Genomic DNA, 24,039 nt, shown 5'->3' on the forward strand with positions numbered 1-24,039 from the left:
TTTTAAAAATAATTAAATTTTCTTACAGCGTTCAGGAAAAACATGTTCACGCCTAAGTTATAATGTGAGGCTGAAACAAAAAGTTGAATCTAATAAGGCGTGGAAGGATCTTCACATGTACTAGATAAATAAAAATTCAGAGCAACACCTGGTGGTTCAAGTGATGCTTTCAAAAAGGCTCTCTCACCTCCACTGGGACAAAAAAAAACAACCAACAACTAAGGTCCTTACAACGCGGGCCCAGTCTACAAGAGAATAAAATAAAACCAGCCTCTTGAAAAAAATCATTTACAAACAGATCGCCGCATGCTCAGGGCACACCGCTCACGCCTGGTTTCCATAGGAACGCGCAATTCCGGCGCGTAGCCCTCTGCCCCGGAAGTTGTCCTGCCTCAGCACCGGCGTCCCTTGTTATTCAAAGTTATTCAAATGTTGGTTAGCGCACACGACTACGGAGTTTTGGGGCAAACAGGCCACCGTCGAGGGGGCGTGGCGACGCCGACGCCAAAGGCGGACAGACTTCACGTGCCGCTGCGGATCCGCTTCCTAGATCAACCATGGCCCAGCCTGGGACCCTGAACCTCAATAACGAGGTGAGCACGGAGGTCTGGGGGCGCGTGGGGATGACCTCGGGGGCCTTTGAAGGGCACTCGTGCGTTTCTGCGAAGGACGCGTGGTCTGGCCGGGGTGAGGATGGGGAGAGCGGAGAGGAGCCTGCAGGTGGGCCCCGGAACTCGGAGGATGCAGCGGTAACTCCGCTTCAGGTTTCTAAGTGATTGAAGCAAGAGACGTATCCCTTAGGTCTGGACCCAGGAATTCATGTCTGTGGAACTTTGGGGAGTTATACAGATGTATGCATTCAGAGTCCTCCTCTGTACAACTAAACTCGGAATATAGGGCCAGGTTGTGAGAATTAAATGAGCTGGAATACGTAAATTGTTTGCCCAGTGCCTGACAGTCAGTAAACTTCCGGTACACGTTACCTACCTTGTGTAGCTTCTCCTAAGAAATTGCTGACCCTGAATGAGGTCCTATCTTTTTATGAGGATGTTTGCTCAGAACCTCATTTCTTCTCTCAGCGAAAGCCCCATTTCTTTGCTTTCATTGACAGCAAAACTTTTAAGAGCTGCTTATATTTGTGGCCCCCCAATTTTTCTTCGCTCGTTCTGATTCCAGTTTCAAACATTTGCCTTCATTACCTCCACCATAGCGTGCTCATGTCACCAGGCTACCGTTTGTGCTACTATTCTCTTTACAGTTTTTGCTTCTAGTCAAGGGAGTCATTAAGCACCTGAAGATTAAAATTAAGCTGTAAAAGCAAGGTTCAAATTAGGATTCACAGCTACAGCAAAGATTGTTCTTTATCTTCTTTATTCAGTGGATACGTATGTTTGCTTTAAACTGCTCACTGTTTATATTACACAGTTGTGTAAGGCACTTTCAATTTTCAAGCAACCTATACCAGGTAGGAAAACTCACTTATGACTCCGAATAATGCCCAGAAAAACAGTTAGTACAGAAAAGTTTCCAAAGAAGGCAAAGTGAAGTGAGTGCAGTATTTGTTCTGGGGATTTAAGAATCTTATGCAGGAATTTCAGGTCAGTGATTCAATAAAGGGGAAGAAGGCATTCCAGACCAATGGACCAGTATAAGCAGAAAAGGGATGCTATTAGAAAACAGCTTGGATGGTATAGGGATAGAAACTTCCCATTGATGAGAACTTGTGGGATGAAGTAGGAAATGAAACTGAAATATATTACTTCCTTACTGCCAGGTCAGTAAATCCGGGTTTCACTTGGCAGTGGAGTACAGGATTTATTAGAAAGGGAAATATTAAAGATGCTTTGTGTATATTTATAAATGTATGTTTATCTTGTTACAGAAAACATTTAGTGGGCTTTTTTGCATTAGGTTAACTATCCTATATAATCCTACGTAATAAAGTAATATGCAAATTAACCATCACCTCGATACATTCACAAGCCACATCCAACAGTCACGCCCAACAGCCAATCAGAGTGAGTATGCAAATTAATCCCAACCAAGATTGCTGTGGCCACATAGAGCAGGAGAGAGGTTTGGGATTCCCTGATAACGGAAGAAGCCAAGCTTTCCGCCTGCCCTGGCCAGCCTAGGCCTCCACTCTAGGCTACAAAGTTTCAATTATAGAAGGTAAAACAAATCCAAACAGAAATGGCGGCAGCCATGGAGCAAGCAGGGGGCTTGGCTCCGCTCCAGGCTACAAAGTTTCAATTGTAGAAGGTAAATAAATCCCTGATACTAGGGCCTCTGCTTAGGTCGACATGGGGCATGGCTGGCCTGCAAACCACCACAGGCCCCTCGCCCAGGCCTCCCCATGCCCCAAGGGAACCCCCACCCTGATCCAGGATACCCTTCAGGGCAAACCATCTGGCCCCCACCCCTGCACCAGGCCTTTATCCTAAATAATAAAAGAGTAATATGCAGATTGACCATCACTCTAAGACACAAGATAGCTGCCCCCATGTGGTCAAAGATCCTGCCCCCCTGTGGACACAAGAGGGCCACCACAAGATGACCAGCAGGGGAAGGCAGTTGAGAAGGACCAGGCCTGCAAGGGAGGGCAGTTGGAGGCAATCAACCTTGCAGGTGAGGGCGGTTAGGGGTGACCAGGCCATTAGAGGAGGGAAGTTGGGAGCAAACAGGTTGGCAGGGGAGCAATTAAGACAACAATCAGGCTGGCATGGAAGTGGTTAGGAGGTGATCAGGCTGGCAGGCAGAAGTGATTAGGGGCAATCAGGAAGGCAGGCAGGCAAGCAGTTGGGACCCAGCAGTCCTGGATTGTGAGAGGGATATTTGTCTGCCCTTTTAGACCGATTCTAGGATCGGGTCTAAAAGGGCAGTTGAACATCCCTCGAGGGGTCCCAGATTGTAGAGGGTGCAGGCTGGGCTGAGGGACACCCTCCCATCCCATGCACGAATTTCGTGCACTGGGCCTCTAGTAAAGAGCTAATGTGCAAATTGACCCTCACACAAGATGGCCACCCCCATGTGATCAAAGGTGGCTGCCACAAGTTGGCCCCAGGAGAGGGTAGATGTGGGCGATCAGGCCCTGGGGAAAGGCAGTTGGGGGATGATCGGGCCTACAGGGGTGGGAAGGCAGTTTGGGGAGACCAAGCCTTCAGGGAACGACAGGGGTGACCAGGCTGACAGGGCAGGGCAGTTTGAGGTGACAAGGTTGGCAGGGGATGGAAGTTAGGGGCAACCAGGCTGGCAGGGGAGGTCAGTTAGGGGCGACCAGGCCTGCAGAGGAGGGCAGTTGGGGTGACCAGGATAGCAGGGGAGTGCAGTTGCTGGGGATCAGGCCTACAGGGGAGGACAGTTGGGGGTTACTGGGCCATCAGGGGAGGGCAGTTGGAGGCAATCGGGTCAGCAGGGGAGCAGTTAGGTGTTGGTCAGGCTGGCAGGGGAGTGGTTAGGGGGTGATCAGGCTGGCAGGCATGCGAGCAGTTGGGACCCTATAGTTCCAATCACACAGGTAGTTGGACATCCCCCAAGGAGTCCCAGATTGGAGAGGGTGCAGGCTGGGCTGAGGGATACTCTCCCCTTCAACCCCCCCACCCCCCATGCACAAATTTCATGCACCAGGCCTCTAGTGGGGTATAAAAGATCTAATTGGAGTTCTTGGGAGTTTACTGGAAATACTAGTGAGTTCTTGTTCAATTTTGAAATTATTCTGAGAGTAGAAATGACATGCCACTCCTCATTTAAGGCTCTTTTTCCATTTAGCTAATTTCCAGGCCTCTTCCAAATAAATTTTAGGAAGTCTTCACTAATTCACCTAATTCACCTCAATCTGGGCTAAGTATCTTTTTTTTGTGCAACTAGAGTGCTTTCTACTCTGAAAACACTTATTTACCTGTTTCTTATTGTGTGCATGTCTATCAACAACATATGTGCTCTATAAATGTTTACTGGATGACTAAATGAACTTATCAAATTGGAACTTACATATCTCACACTAAAATCTTATACATTCTAATATGAAGATGGGGGGAAAGTAGACATGATAGTATAATTTTAAATGAATGGAAGGAAAACTGCAAAGGGAAAAGCAAATATAGATTTGTCTGCATAAAATTTGAAAAACATCCCAAAGGGGGGAGGGAAACAGAACCAATTAGGAAAAGAACTAGGGCAAATGTGGCAGATAAATGGCTAAAGCCATTACTGTAAAATACCTCATGAAAATTAAGAGGAACCGTCTCATAGAAAATTGGTAAAATAAATGAATTAACTTTTCAAGAAGAAATGTACCTGGAAAAAAGTTCAAATTCACTGTTATCTTTCTCATTACTACCCCTATCCTAGTCTACATTATATCTCCCTCTAGCACTACTCTACTAGCTTCCAACTATGTACCTGGGATTCTTCTTTCCTTCGAATCTCATCTCTAGTGCAGCTGTAGTACTCTCTTCAAAACATAAATCTTATCTTGTCACTCCCTTTAATACAGCTGAAGTATTAATATGTTCTTTAAAACAAACTTAATCATGTGACTCCCTTGCTTAGAACCTATTTGATGATTTTCCCATTGCTTTTGGTCAAGATCTATCTAAATAAAGCCAATTTCTCCATCTTCTATTATACCATTCCCAACCCCAACACCCCCGTTTCTCTTTACTTCAACTACACTTGTCTTATTACACCATTTATCTCAGGGGTGGGGAACCATTTTTCTGCCAAGGGCCATTTGGATATTTATAACAACATCATTTGAGGGCTATCCAAAATTATCAGCTTAAAAACTGGCCTGCTGTATTTGGTTAAACATTTAATTAACTCACCCCCTAATACCTTGGCAGGGCCAGATCAAATGATTTCATTGGCTTTATATGGCTCTTAGGCCAGACATTCCTCACCCCTGATTTAGCACAGCATCTACAGATCCTATGTTATTGCTTTTAACTGTTTCATTAGTCCATTTCATACTTTTTCAGGGAAAGCATTCTTGACCTTCATTACCCATTTTATAAACTCTTGTAGAATTATTTTACCTCTTTTTAGAGATAATCTTGTAAGAATTGTTTAGTGTTTATGTGAATGTGAGAGAGATTTCTATTCCTTCCATCTAAGTTTTTGTTCACTATCATATCCTCAGTACCTATCTGTTGAATGAGAATTTGAGGCATCATTTTTATGATCCTTAGTAACTTAAATTAGCTCTCCTTAATTGAGATTCAGGAATGTATTTCAGGGATCCTATAATTACCAGAAATTATGTATAACTTGGGGTTTGTTCGCCTGTCTCTGAAGGGAAGAGTCCTTAGACATCCTACTATATAAAAACCCTGGGTTGTAAAGTCTGATAACAATTGAGACTCGACCAACCAGAAGTCACTCCTGCAGTCTGCTTCCACTGCAGGCGCAATGCCCCAAAACTGACTGCTGAGGGCACTGCGAATCAGGGTCAGAGAGAAGCCTGAAGAGAGAAGCAGGTATTGATCCTTTGCCTCTGGCAGCTTTTGATCAGGACTTGGTTCTCTCTTTCTCTCCCAGTTTGGCCAGTAGCCACAACTCCATTTCTCTCCAGACCTCCACCAGGGCTGCTGATCTGCCCCACCTTTCTGATCAGGCCCCATTGATAGACCCAGAGACACTGACTGGCATAGATACCAACCAATCAGAACCAAATCTGGGTCAACTGTGAGGAGCCAATGGCTGCCAAAGAGATGGAGCTTTTGACACTGACTGGCATAGAAACCAACCAATCAGAACCAAATTGGCTGGCAGAGGGCGGTTGGAGGCGAGATCAGGTCTGCAGGGGAGGGCAGATGGGGGCAAGATCAGGCTGGCAGGTGAGGCCCATTGGGGGCAACCAGGCCAGCCAGGGGAGGGCAGTTAAAGATGAGATCAGGATGGCAGGAGAGGGCCATTGGGGGCGAGATCAGGCCAGCAGGCGAGGGCAGTTGTGGGCAGGATCAGGCCAGCAGGGGAGGGCAGTTGGGGGTGAGATCAAGCTGGCAGGGGAGAGCAGTTAGGGGGGATCAGGCAGGCAGAAAAGGTAGGCGTAATCAGGCAGGTAGGCAGAGGCAGTTAGAGGTGATCAGGCAGGCAGGCAGGCAGGTGAGTGGTTAGGAGCCAGTGGTCCCAGATTGTGAGAAGGATGTCCCCCAAAGGGTCCCCAATTGGAGAGGGTGCAGGCTGGCTGAGGGAATCCCCGCTCTGCACAAAGTTCGTGTTCTGGGCCACTAGTTCATCTATAAAGCTCTGGTACTATCTTTAGGATGTTGGCACTAATATCTGAGTTTATTTGACTGAATTACTTGTGTTGTAATTTTGTATTGTGGGTTTTCTTTTTAAAAATTATAGTATATTTAAGTGCCCAAAGTGTGTAAAAAGCCTGCCTCCAGATGCACCTATTATGCTAACTTTCAATGTCTTCTACCCTTAATAATCCCATTCTTTTAAAAAATTATAAGGATAAATTTAGGCTAACATTTATAGAGTATTTTCTGACTCTAGGTCCTTAAAATACATTTATTCTTCTGAAGTAATGTAAAATTTTACCTTTTTAAAATAATAAACTATCACGTTTTATTTCATCTTATGATTATTTAATGCATGCTTTATATTCACCACTACTTTATGTGGACTGACTTATAGAATTTCCCTAACCTCTAGCCTAGTACCTTGTCTATAGATAGTAACAAGTAAATATGTGTTGGACACATGGAAGTATGGATAGCTCAACTTGAGTCTAATTTTTACATGCGGGGGTTGGGGGAATTTCCTACATGTAGACTTTTTTCCTCCCTTTTTACTAGAACTAGAGAAAGGATACACAATAGAAAACAACATGCTATTTTTGTTTTTTAATATTTTTATTGATTTCAGAAAGGAGGGCAGAGGGAGAGATAGAAACATCAATGATGAGAATCATTGATTGTCTTCTGCATGCCCCCTACTAGGGATCGAGTCTGCAATCCAGGCATAGGCCTCCAGCTTCATAGGCTGCCGCTCAATGAGCAACACTGCCACACCGGAGTAATGAATAGCAGTGATATATAAAATCAGAATTAGGAGATGAAACAGGGTACTTTAATTTCATACAAGGGCCCAGGGCTTTTATATAAAACTGACATTATGTTTTCCTTGATTGCAGATTAACAACAAACCTATTAGAAAGTTGCTTTTCATTTCCTATAAGATAATAGACAGAAGCTAATGAATGTGCCAGAGAACAAATGGTTTGCCTCCATGTATTGTAAAAGATAAGACTGTCAGAAACTATGTTTATGCTTTTGATGTTGCAAAACTGCTATTTCATAATTGAGTGTGTAGTACTTTTAAATAATTTTTACTGAAATAGTAAATAGAATCCATCCATAAGAAGGGAATTATTTTCTGCTTTGTTGTTAAACTATTCTGAGAAGTTTTGCTAGGTGGCAGCATATTCTCAATAATGATTAAGTGGTAGATAATTACCAAGCATTCTAAAATTTTTACATTGTTATTCATTAGAAATAAAAAATATATAATTCAATAATAATGGCCAAATAAGTACTTCATATGAAACCATAATTAATTTAGTTAACCATGAAATAATTCAAATATATGGAAAATGTTCTAATGTCCTTTTAATCTATTTCCTATGTTGAGAAAATGTCAATATTTTGCCATATTAGACTTCCTCATTCTATCCACTGTATTTTCAACCTCAGAAGTAATTATTACTCTTAGGGTGTTATTTTCTCATCCATAAGTTTTTATAATTTTAGTGACATATATATGCTTATATCCAGTGGATATTGTGTTATATATTTTTAAACTTTGCGCATGATATCATATGCATATCACTCTAAAAGTTACTTTTATTGCCAAATTTTTTCAAGATTTACTCATGATACATGCAAATCTATTACATTGGTTTAAAGTACTACATTGTGTATACCTTATATAATATTTTATCTCTTATGCAACATTTTGTAAGAAAGCTGCAGTGAGCCCTGACAGGTGTTCCTCAGTGGTTAGAGTGTCAGCTCAATCAAGCACTGAAGGATCAGGGGTTCAATCCCCAGGCCCAGTTGGGGCATGCAAGAGGGAACCAATTGATTTGTATCTATCTTCCACATCTCTTTCTCTCTCTTTCTCTCTCTCTTTCTCTCCCCCCCTCACCCCCCCTCTGAAAAGCAATGGGAAAAATTTCCTGGGGTAAGGATTAAGAAAAACAAAAAGAATGCTGCAATAAATAGACTTATGCATAACCTTTTGCTCTTACTGGGGATGTGTCTTTTACCTAGATTCCTAGAAGTAAGTTTTTGTTAGATATTGCTAAAGTTTCCTCTGGAAATTTGCATTCCTACCAGCAATGTATGAGAGTGCCTGCTTCCTCACAGCCTCACTAAAGAATGCGTTGTCCTAGATTTTTGGTCTTTGTCAGTCTTATAAATGAGTAATGAATAACCAGAAGTTGTTGCTGTTTTTTTCAGAGGTCTTAATGTATTGTAAGAAACACATATATACTCAGATTTTTTTTAGTGCTCGCTTCGGCAGCACATATACTAAAATTGGAACGATACAGATTTTTTTTTTTTTAGCACTGCAAGCTCCCCTATAACAATACTAGCTCTTGGAGTAATGGTTTTAGACTAACGATGGGTTTTTGTTACAGGTTAATTCAAATAAATGACGAAGTCAATGCATTATCAAAAAGAAGCTGACTAGTTCACTGGCTACAGGTTGAGAACCGCTAACAGGGTTGGCTGAGACCATGGGAAAACACAGATATTTCCATTATGATTCATAATGGTAGCAAAATTACAGTTACGAAGTAGCAATGAAAATAATTTTATGGTTGGGGGGTCACCACTACATGAGGAACTGTGTTAAAGGGTCACGGCATTAGAAAGGTTGAGAACCACTGGGCTAGCAGATAGTCAATGAAGAGTCAATTCACATCGCCATCTCCAACCTCTAGCCAAATTGTCAGTTATAAAAATAATCACAGGAATGTAAAGTACAGCATAGGGAATCTAATCTAATAAAAGGGTAATGTGCAAATTAACCATCACTCTGACACAAAGATGGTGGCAGCCATAGCACCCCAACCACGGAGGGAGAGAGGGCTGCGGACACAATGTGGGGCTGCTGGGCTGGAGGCTTGCTCCCGGCAGCCACCGCACAGCTCCCGGCACATCCCTAGCCCTGTGGACACAACATAGAGGGTCCTCTGCACATGAGCTGCAGAGGAAGCATCTTTTCTGACTGCTCATTGGCCAAGTTCCCTGAACACCATCACTCACAGTGTTCTTGGTAACTTGGGTAGTAAGAATCCAAGAAGATGATCTAGGGTTTTCCACCTCACTCCTGGAGGAAAAAACTAAGGTCTGCGGCTCGAGGGACTAAGAAATATCATATCCTGCCCTAGCTGGTTTGTCACAGTGGTTAGAGCCTCAACCTGCCGACTGCAGGGTCCGGGTTCGATTCTGATCAAGGGCATGTACCTAGGTTGCAGGCTTCGGCCTAGCCTGGGCCCAGGTCAGGGCTCTTGCAGGAGGCAGCCAATTGAAGTGTCCCTCTCACATTGATGTTTCTCTCTGTCTTCCCCTCTCTCTTCCAAGCTCTCTAAAAATCAGTGGAAACATATCCTCAGGTGAGAATTTAAAAAAAAAAAAGGAAATGTCATATCTTAAGAAATGTCATATTTTATGAAAGACACATCTTGAGAATGCCTAAAGAAAGTTGTGTTTTCGTGGTGAAGAGACTGGAGTTCATTCATGTTGATGAAAACTCCTTGGTGGCTGCAGCAGTGGCAACAGCAGCGAGGTGATGGGGCTGGCGCCTTCCCCATCAGCCTGGTCACCTCTCACAGAGGGAGGCCAGACTGTGGCTTAAGGCCCGCTCCTAAGCCATCAATAGGACATCCCTGAGGGCTCCTAATCTGTGAGAGGGAGCAGGCTGGGCTGAAGGACCCCTGTCCCAGTGCATGAATTTTGTGCACCGGGCCTCTAGTATAGTCAATAATGTTGTAATACACACACACACACACACACACACACACACACACATATATGATGTTAGATGAATACTTAGATTTTCTGGGGTGATAACTTTATAAGGCGTATAAAGCACTAATCACTAAGTTGTACATTTGATTCACTATGTTGTAATATTGTATGCCAGCTATGATTGGAAAATAAAGTAGTTTTTAAAAATGGAAATATTATATTTTAAACACCTACTTTAAACTTTAAATAAAAACATTCAAATGCAAAAAAATTAACCCAAAGTAGTATTTACATTGTGGACCAAAGCTTGCTCTGAGCTTTGTAGATCAGAAACTTGCTGCTATCATCCCAAAAGTATAGCTCATTCTCTCAAAGCAAATTTGCATCAACCATAAGCTTATTATTAGAGATTATACTAAGGAGAAAGCCTGTTTATTAAGAAATATATCTAATGTAGACAGATGCTCACATTATAAACATATCCCCCACCCCCACCCCCGTATTGATCTACACATCGGCTGCTTGGAATATAGAACCATAGAATAGGTTTTAATTGCATGATTCGGTGTTGGGCTATGATATATCTATCTCTATATTTGAGTTATTCCAGTAAAATTTGGAATTTCCTTGAATTGGACACTTCCAGCTTTTTCTTTCATGGTTCCCTTTCCTGTGTTTATGTTCTTTCTTCCCCATATACTTCACGGTCTTTTTGCAAGCTTTCCACTTAATTTATTTTAGGTCATATTTTTGTACTGTCTATCCAAGGGGAGATCCATGTTACATTACTATGTTCAGATTTTACCAGGTTAACTGAGGCATCAGTAAGCTTAGGTTCTAGTTAACACCTCACTTTCAGCGCGCGCGCGCATGTGTCTGATATGTTCACTCTTTTCTTCTGCTCTTGGAGATTGTATTAAATTTATTTTAATGCTTGGAAGCACTTTAGCTTAGGCTTCTCAGTCTTGATGGTCATAACCTTCCAATTTGTCCTTCACTTTCTGTCTTCAAACTCTTTCCACTTTTCTCTCACGTTGTTTCTTCTGTCAGCACATTTCGTTTCCATTTTTTGCCTCTTTGCTCTCATTTCTGTCATTTCCCTTCCAGACAGTATCATACTCATTGCATTTCTAACTATGAAAGTTCTATTTGCTTTTGGTTGGAGAATTAATCAAAGTGAATTTTCCAGCTTTCTAATGATATTGGTTATTTTAGTCCTTTCTGTTCATTTAACTTCAGCATTATCTGTCAACCAGGTTCATAATTGCTAGGTGCCAAATGATTTGGAACCCTCTGAAATTCTAACTATAAGTCTATTGCAGTTCATCAGTTTTCCAAAACTAAATTTAAATACTTTGAGAAAACTAAATGCTTGAGGTAAGCAGTTGTGAGAAAAAGAAAAGTATAATTCAATTTTTACATGAAGCGAATGTGCTTTTTTAATAAACTTGTTAAATATTTTTCCTGCTGTACATAAATGCTGAGAAAGTTAACCTAGAAAAGTATTTTTTGACATTGGCATGAAACTAAGTACATGAAGCATTCCCTTTTACATTCCCTTATGCAGTAATGACAAACATAGTTCTTCTTAAATTGGAATTTTAAAATTGGAATCTAGCTTTCCTATGATTGGAATGTAACCTAGGATCAACTCTGCCCACTACTTATTAGTTAAGTTTGGTTAACTGGTTAGAAAATGGTATATAATCTCATGCACTGCAGGGTACAGCAATTGGAAACATTTGCTAATATATTTTAAGGCAAAATTTATCACTTGTTATTAATTTATTTATGAATGACTTAACTTTAAAAAAAATTATTTCTAACCCTATTATGCTGCTTATGAAATGTAGCAAACCTTTTTTTTTTTCTTACTCAAACCTAGTCTAAATGGCTTTTCATTTATGCAAGTACTAGAGGCCTGGTGCATGAAATTCATACACTTGGTTTGGCAGGGTTTCCCTCAGCCAGCCTGGGCCCCCTAGCAGTTTGGGAGCCCTTGGGAGGATGTCTGATTGATGGCTTAGGCCTGCTTCCACCGGGGAGCGGGCCTAAGCCAACAGTCAGGCATCCTTAGCACTACTCTGGAGACAGGAGAGCCTCCGGCCACCACCATTGCACTTGCTAGCCTTGAGCCCAGCTCAGGCCTCTGGCTGAGCAGCACTCCCCCTGTGGGAGTGCACTGACCACCAGAATGCAGCTCCTGCATTGATGAATGCCCCCTGGTGGTCAGTGTGCATTATAGCGATCAGTCATTCCGCCTTTCAATCTATTTGCATATTGGCCTTTTATTACGGTATATAAGGATGATTTTTTTTTTTTCTAAATAGACCTAACATTGAAACAGTTTTCAAAGAGGTTAACCTATCTAGTGAAAAAGAAATCTGATTGTTCTACATTCTGTTACTATACTATTCTTTTGAAATGATGAATGAACAAATGACTGTTTCTACCTTTCTGGTATTTATTTAACAAATATTTATTGAACACACTTAACTGTATGTCACCCACTATGTTAGGTGTTAAGATATAATGTTGAGTAAAACAAGATATTTGACCTTCATTGAATATAAGTTACAGGGAGAATGAAACATTAAATATCAAATTAAAAATAAAGTATTAAACTTAAATTACTCATGATAAGTTTTATATGTACTCTAAGTACTTATAATTGGGAATTTTGACTTGGCGCCCAAAAAATTACTTTACTGGGAAAGGACAAATAGGCCAAAAATCAGAAGGATCAGTCGTTAACAAGCTGACATGGGGAGAAAGAGCAAATTTACCAGAAAAAAACAGTAAATGTAAAGACTTGCTGGTAGGTGTGAGCATTGTAAAGACAAAGGACTCAAAAAGAGCCCATGTGGCCATCCTAAGCAATTGGAAACCATTGAAGAGAGTGAAAGGAAGGTATGGCATGACATCTCTGTGTTAATAATGTATTCTGAGTTTTGGATAATTGGAGAGGGGCAAGAGTGGGGAAATGAGTTACCAAACTCAACCGGGATAGCTAGGTGAGGTCAAGATTTAAAAAAGTGGAACAATTTGAGAGATAATTAGGAGATAAAATTAACAGGAATTGGTAATAGATTTATTGTGAGAGATTTAGAAGTGAGAGCTATCTATAGTGAGCCCCAGGTTTATAATGAAAAGATTGTTCCATTCCTGGAAACATGAAACATAAAAAAGGGATCCAGTTGGGGGTGAAGAACATGGGTTCCAGTGTGAGGTGGAAGTGACTTTAAGCTCCAAAGGAATTGTTGAGTAGGCAGCTGCACACTTGGGTCTGGATCTGAAAGATATCTCAGTTGAAGGTAGAAATTTTTGAGTCATCTTTGTTTAGGTGGTAAATTGAAAAGATGTTCACACACAAGATCACTTAGGGCCATAAAATGGATGGTAAAAGTACAGCTGCCGTAGGACTGACCTTTGAACTTGAACATTTCATGACATGAAATGGTGGATGAGCCTTCAAAGGAGACCAAATGGAGAGGCTAGAGGGGCAGAAGGAAAACCATATTCTGTCATGGGTCATGTAAACACTTGGAAAAGTGTTTTAAGAAGGAGGAAGTTGCTGTGACCGGTTTGGCTCAGTGGATAGAGCATCGGCCTGCAGACTGATGGGTCCCGGGTTCGATTCTGGTCAAGGCCATGTACCGTGGTTGCGGGCACATCCCTAGTCGGGGGTGTGCAGGAGGCAGCTGATCGATGATTCTCATCGATGTTTCTAACTCTCTATCCCTCTCTCTTCCTCTCTGTGAAAAATCAATAAAAAATATATTTTTTTTTAAAAGGAGGAAGTGGTGAAATGTTAGATGCTGTTGAGATTTCAAGTAAAATGAAGTCTGAAAATTTCCTGTTGGATTCAGGGTCATTTAGAAATCATTGCTGTCTTGGACACCACAAACTGGAATTATGTGGCATGAAAATGGTGATAATGACTTTGAACATCTCTCAAAGCTTGGCTCTGAGGCAGTTGAAGACAGAGGGTGCTCCTCGTGAACTTTGTAGTGAGGATGTGTTTGTCTTGTTTTTAATGAAAATGACTCAAGCGTGATAAAAATCAATGGGAATAATCCAGTTAAGAGATTAATAATGCTAGAAAGAAATAATGTATAGTGAGGGTTCTAGGATGGCAGAAAGGATGGGATTCAAAACAGTTAAAAGGGTAACCTGAGATATATGTAGGATTACTTCTTACTAGAGGGCCGATGCATAAGATTTGTGCATCTGGGGGGCAGGGGTCCCTCAGCCCGCCTGCACTCTATCACAGTCCAGGAGCCATTGGGGGTGTCTGACTAATGGCTTAGTTGGATATCCTTAGCGCTGCCACAGAGGCTGGAGAGGCTCCCGCCACCACTGCTGTGCTCACCAGCTGTTTTCTGGATGAGTGGGAGAGCACACTGACCACTAGGGGGCAGTTCCTGTGTTGAGCGTCTGTCCCCTGGTTGTCAGTTTGCATCATAGTGACTGATTGTTCCACCATTTGGTTGATTTGCATATTAGCTTTTTATTATATAGCATAATACAACTTTATTAATAGAATAGGGTAAATGATGGAAGTAAATATGTGTAAAGAGAAATGAAAAAGAATGTTAGATATGTTAGAAAAGCAGACAGGTTAAAAATAGTTATTGTAGAGTGAATTGGCCAAAAAATATATGTAGGATTGCTAGGAAGTGTAGGAGCCTGTTTGAGGTTAATTACGGTATGGTGAATTTAAAGTAGATAGAATGTATTATTTCCTGGCTATTGGGATGCTGTGATAAAGAACTCAGAATGTTCTTTTTACTCAAGGTTAACTAGAGGGATTGCTAACCATAGGGGAATTTAAAGTATTGGCAAATATTGATCATATACTTAAATTGGATAAAGGAGGAAAATCAAAAGCAAAGGACTAACTGAGAAAAAGTACGCATGTAAGTGAATTGCTGATCCAGTGAAGTCAGAGATGATTCTGGTGGATGGAATTTAATAAGCAAACAGATAGAAATTGTAATCTTGTGGAATATTTCAACTGATCATTTTAGAAATAGAATTATTATAAGTGATGATAAGGACTGCATTGTGACCATGGGAGTGGGTCACTGAGATAGAATAGATTAGGTAGCTAGAAAAGAGCAAGTCAAGAAGTGAGGATATATTGGGTTAGTAAGTGGGCATTTCAGTCAATAAGAATGATGTCAAAACTTAGGGTGGAGAGAAATTATAAGTTGGTTGTCATTATCTTCAATGTAATACAGAGGGTGAATGATAGTCATGAAAAGTAAGAGAAGCCATTACAGCCAAATGCAAGAGCCTTATTATTGGTATTTTGGCAAGAATAATTTGTTGGATTGTGTATGCCAGGTACTCAAACAGCCACAGTGATACAGTGATTAATGACAGTATGGTGAAGTAGAATCTACCTACAAAGTATATTTGGAACCCCAAGGATGGAGTGGTTTTCTTTAACTGAAGAAGTCATTGAAGGTTTTATGGGAAAGATATCTGAAATGAATTTTAGGAAGTTTCTCACATGGAGGAGGGGAAGAAAGACAATACAGGAAGAATTATAAGATGTATGGCTCCTAATAATAGACAAACATAAGTTAAAAAATGATAGCATCCCATTGTACTAAGTAACTGTTATAACATGTAGTTCTTTATCTTTGGAATATTTCCATCTCTTGGCCAAAACATTTTTGTTTGTTTGTTTAGTTTTGTTTTTGTTTTTGTTCTTAGAATTCAGTATTATTCTTTAATGGGATGATTTAAAGCAAGTATCTGTGTACTAGTATGTGTGTGAGTACACACAATGTGCCTTTGTGTTTTTGGCATTTCTTTTAAAGTTATGCCTCAAATAATTTATTGCTAAAAATAAATGCATAGGGTATTCTATAAGTAAGTAAATATGATCCCTTTCATGCATTTGCTTTTGTTAACACACTCATTCGATAAATTAAATTTCCATCATGATGGTTGAAGCTCTGTTTTAAGCCACAAGGACACAAGGATTGATATGATGATCTCTGATCTCAGAAAACTCAGTTTATTATGTTCCAAGCCCAACAAGATATAATAAGTATAATATTAAAATACTAATTATTCGGAATGCTATGACTTTTTTTTTTTTTTTTTAGAAAACTTTTTTCTCTTGAGTCCTCAGACACATTTTAAAATGTTGATGTATTCCTTTATTCACTCTCAGTGGAAAATGTTTGATTTCATCCAACTATAAATATAGTTAACCAAAAATTTGGATAAAGTGGTAGACTTAGCCTACAATATTAAGATTCCAAATAAAGTATGTTTCTTTTTTAATTAATAATCTTTCAAATTTTGCTTTATTCTTCAAAGGTTGTGAAGATGAGAAAAGAAGTGAAGAGAATCCGAGTTTTGGTTATCCGAAAACTTGTCAGAAGTGTTAGCAGACTGAAGTCGAAAAAGTTAGTCGTTTAAAGTTATGGCCTTCTGATTGATAAAATGTCAAAATTGTTTTTATTTAATATTTACAAAATTTGAAAGAGGGACCTAGAGGAATAATTATTATCTTAATCACACAGCACTTTTTATTTTTATTTATTTATTTTAAAATATATATATTTTATTGCTTTTTTACAGAGAGGAAGAGAGAGGGATAGAGAGTTAGAAACATCAGAGAGAGAGAATCATTGATCAGGTGCCTCTTGCACACCCCCCACTGGGGATGTGCCCGCAACCAAGGTACATGCCCTTGACCGGAATAGAACCCAAGACCTTTCAGTCCGCAGGTCGACACTCCATCCCCTGAGCCAAACCGGTTTCGGCCACACAGCACTTTTTAATATATATGTTAAGAGAGGATCTGAGTGAGATAAAATGTGCTGTGTCAGCATGTTACATGATTTTGATCATATTTGCTTAAAATACATGATGAATTCTGCTGCTATTTTTTTCAAAAATCTCTTTGGCTTTTTCAGAATGAAAGTCCTTTGGGGTTATGTATATGTTTTATGTTATTAGAAGTTATCTTAAGATGTGGTATGGTGCCGAAACCGGTTTGGCTCAGTGGTAGAGCGTCGGTCTGCAGTCTGCGGACTGAAAGGTCCCAGGTTTGATTCCGGTCAGGGGCATGTACATTGGTTGCGGGCACATCCCCAGTAGGGGGTGTGCAAGAGGCAGCTGGTCGACGTTTTCTCTCTCATCGACGTTTCTCTCTCATTGACGTTTCTAGCTCTCTATCTCTCTCCCTTCCTCTCTCTAAAAAATCAATAAAATATATTAAAAAAAAAAAAGATGTGGTATGGTTTTGCAAATCTAGAAATACCTTGTGTAAAATCAGTTGTAAAAATTCATATCACTTTTTTTACTTGAAATATTCAGTACCTTGTGGAAGTGTTTATCAAAAAATTGTGTTCCATCTAATTTTTTGAAAAAATAGTAGTTTGTATTTTCAGTGTCACTGGTATTAGAGGAAAAAGTATGTTATTTAAAGTCTTCAAATGTGTTTTGCTCCTGATTAATTTTTAGTGCTTTCTTTCATAAATGTTGCAGAAGATGTCTTTCCTCTCTGATACAATCAGATATTTGACATCTTTGTATATTCTTTTAATTCCAGAAAACAAATATTTATTTAATAAAATTATATCTAACTTTTAGTTGTATCTTATGGACCTTAATATAAATACAATTGCTATTAACCAATTAATTAAAAAGTATTATTTGACCTTCCCATTAAGGAATTATAAGGCAAACAGCAGCAATAAATTTTAATATTATGCCAGGACTATGCCTATTTTGCCAAGAACTTGGGTTTATTAGTAGAATTGGGATGTATGTTGGAAGGGGAGAAAGCAGTGCAGGATGACATTGAGATTTATGATATTTTTCTAAAAGAAATGAGACTTTTCATTATGATATGAGTCTGTACTAAATGCTTTTCCTGTCTACATATTGTAATTATCTTTTGCAGGGGTACTGAAGAAGCACTGTTGAAAAACCAAAGGCGGGCACAACGGTTGCTTGAAGAAATTCATGCCATGAAGGTAAGGACTTGTGCAGCTATGTGTATGCGTGTTTCTGTCTCTCATCTCAGACTGCATTTTGTGTGAGTGTGTTGGGTTACTTATTTGAATATTATTATAGATTTACCAAGACTTATTTTATGGGTCTGTTGGGTGAAGAATGTAGCACATTTAGAAAATTGTAATATGTTGAAGCTTGCATTTTCTCTTTCACTGAATTTGTTAAAGTACTTGACTAATTTGAGTCAAAACACTGCCAAACTAAACTCATCTGTGTTTAATAATGCCTCATGCCTAAGTCTTTTATTTTTACTGTAACTTTAGGCATGTAGTCTAAGTTGAGTTCAAGAATTGAAGTGTTCATGCTATTTAGTAATGTGGATGGGGATATTGGTGGCTGACATCATGCTTTACCTATTGCCAACTCAATAAATTTTTGTGTGATGGTGTCAGCATTTTATTCAGCTCTGTAGTAACTCGAAATAAAATTAGTATTGGACCAAAATGATCCATATTTTTGTTTCTTTCAGCCAGACTCTTCACTAGCATAATTTTTAGGTCTTCTCACTGCTCTTACTTTGTGGAAACTTTCATTTACCAAATGACATACTATTAAATGTCTGGAAGAGTTTTTTATTGCAGGACTTAAAAACAACATTTGGTACTAGCAATTATGTTAATTGCAGGGTCATTTTGCATGTATGTTTGACTATTACATTTTGGTATAACTTTAAAGAGTTTGGGTTTTTTTGTTTGTTTTTTAATTTTACTGATTTCAGAGAGGAAAGGGGGAGAGAGAAAGAGAGAGAGAGAGAGAAAGAGAAAGAGAGACAGAGAGAGAGATTAATGATGAGAGAAAATCATTGATCAGCTACCTCCTGCACGTCCCCATTGGGCATCATCAAGCTGTGACTTCCTGGTTCATAGATTGATGTTCAACCACTGAGCCACACCAATTGGGCACTTCCAACTTTTGAGATAGATAAAAGAATGATTGAATTCTCTAAAACTATTTTAATTGAGTTAAATTATCAAAGTTTCTCATCTTATTTTTTCTTTCTTTTTTTTTTGCTTTTTTTTGTTTGTTTGTTTTTTGTTTGAAGGGATAGTAAAGTATTTTTTAGGCCAGTTATTTTTCACAGTTAATCTGAGTAGAAACAGATGCAGGACATGATTTTTCTTTTTTTCTTTTTTTTTCTTTTTTTTGGTGTGAGGTGATTTTATTTTTTTGTGTGGAATTATTTTTAATCACAGGACTGCAAAATTTATGAAATACATTTGATCTATCTTCTCTAGTGTTTTAATCCCTCTCTTTCCCCCCCCCCCATTCAGTTAAAATACTCTATGTTTGCCTCCTAATTGGTATTTGTGTCACTTTGAATGATATATCATTTAGACTTTTTCATATACTTTTTATTTCTCATGAAATAAAAATGAGAGAGAAAATGTTTAGATATTTTTGATTTGAGGATAACTTTAAGATAGGAAGTTATTGTGTATCCGGTTGTGTCTTTCACTTTCTCTTAACCAAGGTTCTTACTAAATTATTACATTCCTTACCTAAATTTTCCCCTGTAATTTCTTCTGAATGGTCATTTTTGTAGTCCTCAATTATTTAAAGTCTTTGAACTACTATATAATTGCTGATTTTATTTTTCCTTGGAAAGGATGCATTATAATATAATAGACTGTGTAGTATATGAAGACTCTGAAAACAAAGATATTCATTAATCTTCAGAATACTTCTTTTCTGTAATAATAATGGATTAAATTTGAAGTTAATCAGAAAAATAAGTTGTCCTAATTGATTTATATGTGAAACTTGTTTTCTTTTATTCTTTTTTTTTTATATATATATTTTATTGATATTTCACAGAGAGGAGGAAGGGAGAGAGATGGAGAACTAGAAACGTCGATGAGAAAGAAACATCGACCAGCTGCCTCCTGCACACCCCCCATTGGGGATGTGCCCACAACCAATGTACATGCCCCCGACCAGAATCGAACCTGGGACCTTTCAATCCGTAGACCGACGCGCTACCACTGAGATAAACCGGCCTCAGCTGTTTTCTTTTATTCTTAAACCTCATCAGGAATAGAATATCGAACTCAGTGAGAAAGTTCATAGGTTTGCAACATGACTGTGTCACATTTATAGTTTTATTTTGTGTATGTATGTTATTATATTATATAAGACCACTGTGGAATTGTTGCCTCATAAAAAGCTAAAATGCATAGCCTATATAGTCTGGAAATTCATAAAATTAATAGTATATATGTATATTTTTCCCCTATTTATGGCATGGGTTAGGGTGGTCTGAATTGGATGCTCTGAATTGAACTTTTTTTTTTTAATGCTTTTTAAAAGTTGAATTAAATTTAAATATAAAAAAAGAGAAAAAGAGTAAGACTATGTTTGCTTTTCTTACACATCTAATTTTATTCTTTATTTATGATCCCTTTAATGGTCTACTTTTCTAAAAGAAAAATATATAGAGCATTTTTTAAGTGAATGGTCATTTGAAATTTCCTAAAGAAGAGTTTATCATATATACATGGGAGTATCAAAGAAATAGTCACAAACAGGAAGCTCACAGTCTCAATTAAATCTGAAGAAAAACCTCTACTTATTCATTTTTCCAGATGAATTTTTTCCTTGGCCCATATACCACTACATTTTTACAGTCTTGTTCATGACATACTGTCCCATACTTGCTTTCTATGATAACAGGGTATTTTGTTGCAAGATGACTTCCTCAAAGAGAAAACCTAAAATCTTTTTAGAAATGGGAGTTTGTTTATTTCTGGCCAAGAGAAAAAAAGGGGGGCCTGATCTTTTTTATATATATATATATATATATTTTTTTTTGATTGATTTCAGAGAGGAATGGAGAGGAAGAGAGATAGAAACATCAATAATAAGAGGGAATCATTGATTGGCTGCCTCCTGCATGTTGAACTGAGCCTGCAACCCAGGCATGTGCCCTAGACCGGAATCAAAACCAGGATCCTTCAGTCTGCAGGCCAACGCTCTATGAGCCAAACCGGCTGATTTGTAATAATCTTCCTTTGTTTTTTTTCCCCCCTTTTGTTTACATCTCCCTCCAATGTTTTGGAAACTATTTTAAACCTAGAAAAAAATTATAATGCTATAATGTATAGTAGTAATACATTGTATCACACCTAGTTTGTCCCTTTACTGGTGATGCTTAGTTCCAATTACTTGGTTTAGAGCAAGGGTGGGGAACCTTTTTACTGCCAAGTGCCATTTGGATATTTATAACATCTTTCGTGGGCCATACAAATTATCAACTTAAAAATTAGCCTGCCTAGATTTTGCCAAACATTTATTTAACTCACCCCTAATGCCTTGGAAGGGCCAAAATAAATGATTTTGTGGGCTTTATATGGCCCAGCCCTCAGGCCAGCCATTCCTTACCCCTGGTTAGATGTTATCAGCCAGATTTCTCCATTTTCCTGTTTGCAATTATTAAGTAATCTGTGAGGTGATAATTTTGAAACTGAATAGTCTTTCACCCAGTGACTGATGTTTTGTGGCTTAATCAGTTAATTGTTTCTCTTTCTGCTGTAATTTTTTATTTCTCTGATAAGATTTTAGTTTGTTAAGAGGTTTTTAATTTTTTCTTTACAATATTGAAGATAGTGCTAATAGCCATTTTCCCCTATGGAGTATGGTTTCTTGACTTCCTGCAGGAAAGATTTCAAAAGATTCCTGGTGATTTTGAAGTACATTTATTAATGCTGGAGACAGTGAATCTGAGGAAGTGCTTAGGATAGAAGAAGCAACAGGAGAGACTATGCGGCACTGCTGTGGCTCTCTAGAAACATTATGGGAAAGAAGTGAGCCAAGGAGGTGCTGCTGTTAGCTCACTGGAGAGTTAGAGAACAGGAGGCCTTCGGGACAAGGTCAGGGGGTTAGCCCAGGATATGCATCCTCTGTCCCTTGCTCCCCTGGTTGCAAGTCTCATGAGGTCCCTTAGAGTTAAGGAGATGCAGGCCTGTGGGGGAAGAAAAGGAGGGAGAGAAAGGTGTGGGCGTGTTCCTAGGAGGGAGAGTGCACAAGTTTTGAAAATCTTAATGTGGGTTGCAATTGAATTTTTTATAGTAATTTTTATGTTAATCTTTTTATTGTATATTTATGGAGGATTATGATTTAGTTGAATGTGAAAATGAGAGAAAACTTTGTATAACAATTACAAATCTGTGCTTTGTGAATATTGTGAGAGGAGTAAATGATATTGTTAATCTACAAAGATAGTAAAAGAATAGCTGCTAATAGTCTGAAAATTGAATAAAGCTGTTTTAGTACTTGACAGTTTGAAGTTTTCAGCTATGTGATTATAGTTATGAACTGGATTAATTGTTTGCAACAGTCTTCAGAGTAGTTGGAACAGAGTAGTATTCTTTAGATGTGTTTGCCTACATTTTTGTGAGAACATATAAAATCTTTTTATCTAACACCGCTGTGCATAGGCCGAAAGAAGAAAAAAAACACACCAAAAAAGTGTAATGAGTATGAATTGAAAAGTACAAAACTGAGTTCTAAGTCTTGAAATTTAGGTTACAAACTTTGACCTCTGTAGACTTTAATTTCTTCACAAAATTAAGATGATTGAGTAGATTTTTTTTAAGTCATTTGCTCCCGTGTCCTATTCTTTAATCTCAACTAGCTTGGAGTTTACTACCTGTGCTACCTGCTCTATCAAAAAATGTAGGCTTTTTAGCTTCTCAGTGAAATAGTACTTTTGTTTTGAAGTAGTTCAATTGAAATTTTTATTTTATTTACAAAGCAGTGATTGACATGTTTTTTACATATCATTATAGGACTTATACCACTTAAATACTAATTTACTAAATGAGCAATTTCTTATTCATTTTGTCTAGTTGACAGAGTAAGGACCTTTCTAGATGTTTATCCTTGAAACATCTCGCTTTTTACAATGATGATGATTTTCTTTAAATATGATAATCTTCTTTGCCTTAATGAGGAGACATGCATTTTGGTATTTAAAAAATAACATGTAATGAAACTTTCTAAAAATTTTTATAGGTCTGTGTTTCTTCACAAAGTCATCCCAGGCTGACAGTTGGTTCTTATTGGTCCCATGCTTTCTTCTTTTCCTATTCAGGGCCAAAACTTGTTAATGTGCTATGTCTCTTTCTTTTTCTTCTTTTATTACTTATTCCTTATTTCACCTATAGTTTCAAACTTTGCCCCTAACTGGGTTTTGTCAGCTAATAAACTGACATATGCCATAAAACTCATCGTCATCCTTTAACTGTCTCTCAGTTTCTTTTTTTTTTCTTTTTTTTTTTTTTTAATATATTTTATTGATTTTTATACAGAGAGAAAGGGAGAGAGAGAGATAGAGAGTTAGAAACATCGATGAGAGAGAGTCATCGATCAGCTGCCTCTTGCACACCCCCTACTGGGGATATGCCCGCAACCAAGGTACATGCCCTTGACCGGAATCGAACCCGGGACCCTTCAGTCCCCAAGCCGACGCTCTATCCATTGAGCCAAACCGGTCCCGGCAGTCTCTCAGTTTCTTCCTTTCCCCGTATTAGAATAGCATCCTTACCTCCCATAGCATAACCACTGGGAACTGGGCCTCCTCACTTCCCATTCCCTCGGCAACCCACTTAATTTATCTGTCTGCCTGTCCATCAGTGTCCTTGAATAAGATTCATACTGACTCTTAGATGTTGTTGTCCCCACAAAGTTCTTCTTTTATCTTCTAAATTTATATTCTTTAACATGGCTACTTGCATTTTTGAAGGTCTGCATTCTTTTAATTTTCACCCGAGGATATTTTTTCTATTGATTTTTAGAGAGAATGGAAGAGAGAGGGAAAGAAAGAGAGAGATATTGATGTGAGTGAAACACCAGGGCCGGGCTGGAAAGGAGCCTGTAGCCGAGATACATGCCCTTGACTGGAATCAAATAGAGGACCCTTCGATCCACAGGCTGACATTCTATCCACTGAGTTAAACCAGATAGGGCAGCCTGCAGCCTTATATTCAACTCCTCTTAATGTTTTTAG

The 24,039-nt window shown here is 38.8% G+C and overlaps 1 protein-coding gene across 2 annotated transcripts in view; it reads left to right on the forward strand.

The window, feature by feature from the left end:
* The first annotated feature begins 438 nt into the window (after positions 1 to 438).
* Positions 439 to 24,039, forward strand: part of SRFBP1 (serum response factor binding protein 1) — a 65,807-nt gene continuing 42,206 nt past the window's right edge. For both annotated transcript variants that reach the window (XM_036409062.2, XM_045571874.1), the window contains exons 1-3: positions 439 to 593; positions 16,329 to 16,417; positions 17,923 to 17,995. In XM_036409062.2, coding sequence (XP_036264955.1) covers positions 558 to 593; positions 16,329 to 16,417; positions 17,923 to 17,995 — 198 coding nt within the window. In that variant the 5' untranslated portion in view covers positions 439 to 557. The remainder of the gene's footprint in view (positions 594 to 16,328; positions 16,418 to 17,922; positions 17,996 to 24,039) is intronic.

This window comes from Pipistrellus kuhlii, unplaced genomic scaffold, assembly GCF_014108245.1.
Source record: "Pipistrellus kuhlii isolate mPipKuh1 unplaced genomic scaffold, mPipKuh1.p scaffold_m20_p_4, whole genome shotgun sequence".
NCBI classification, from domain to species: domain Eukaryota; kingdom Metazoa; phylum Chordata; class Mammalia; order Chiroptera; family Vespertilionidae; genus Pipistrellus; species Pipistrellus kuhlii.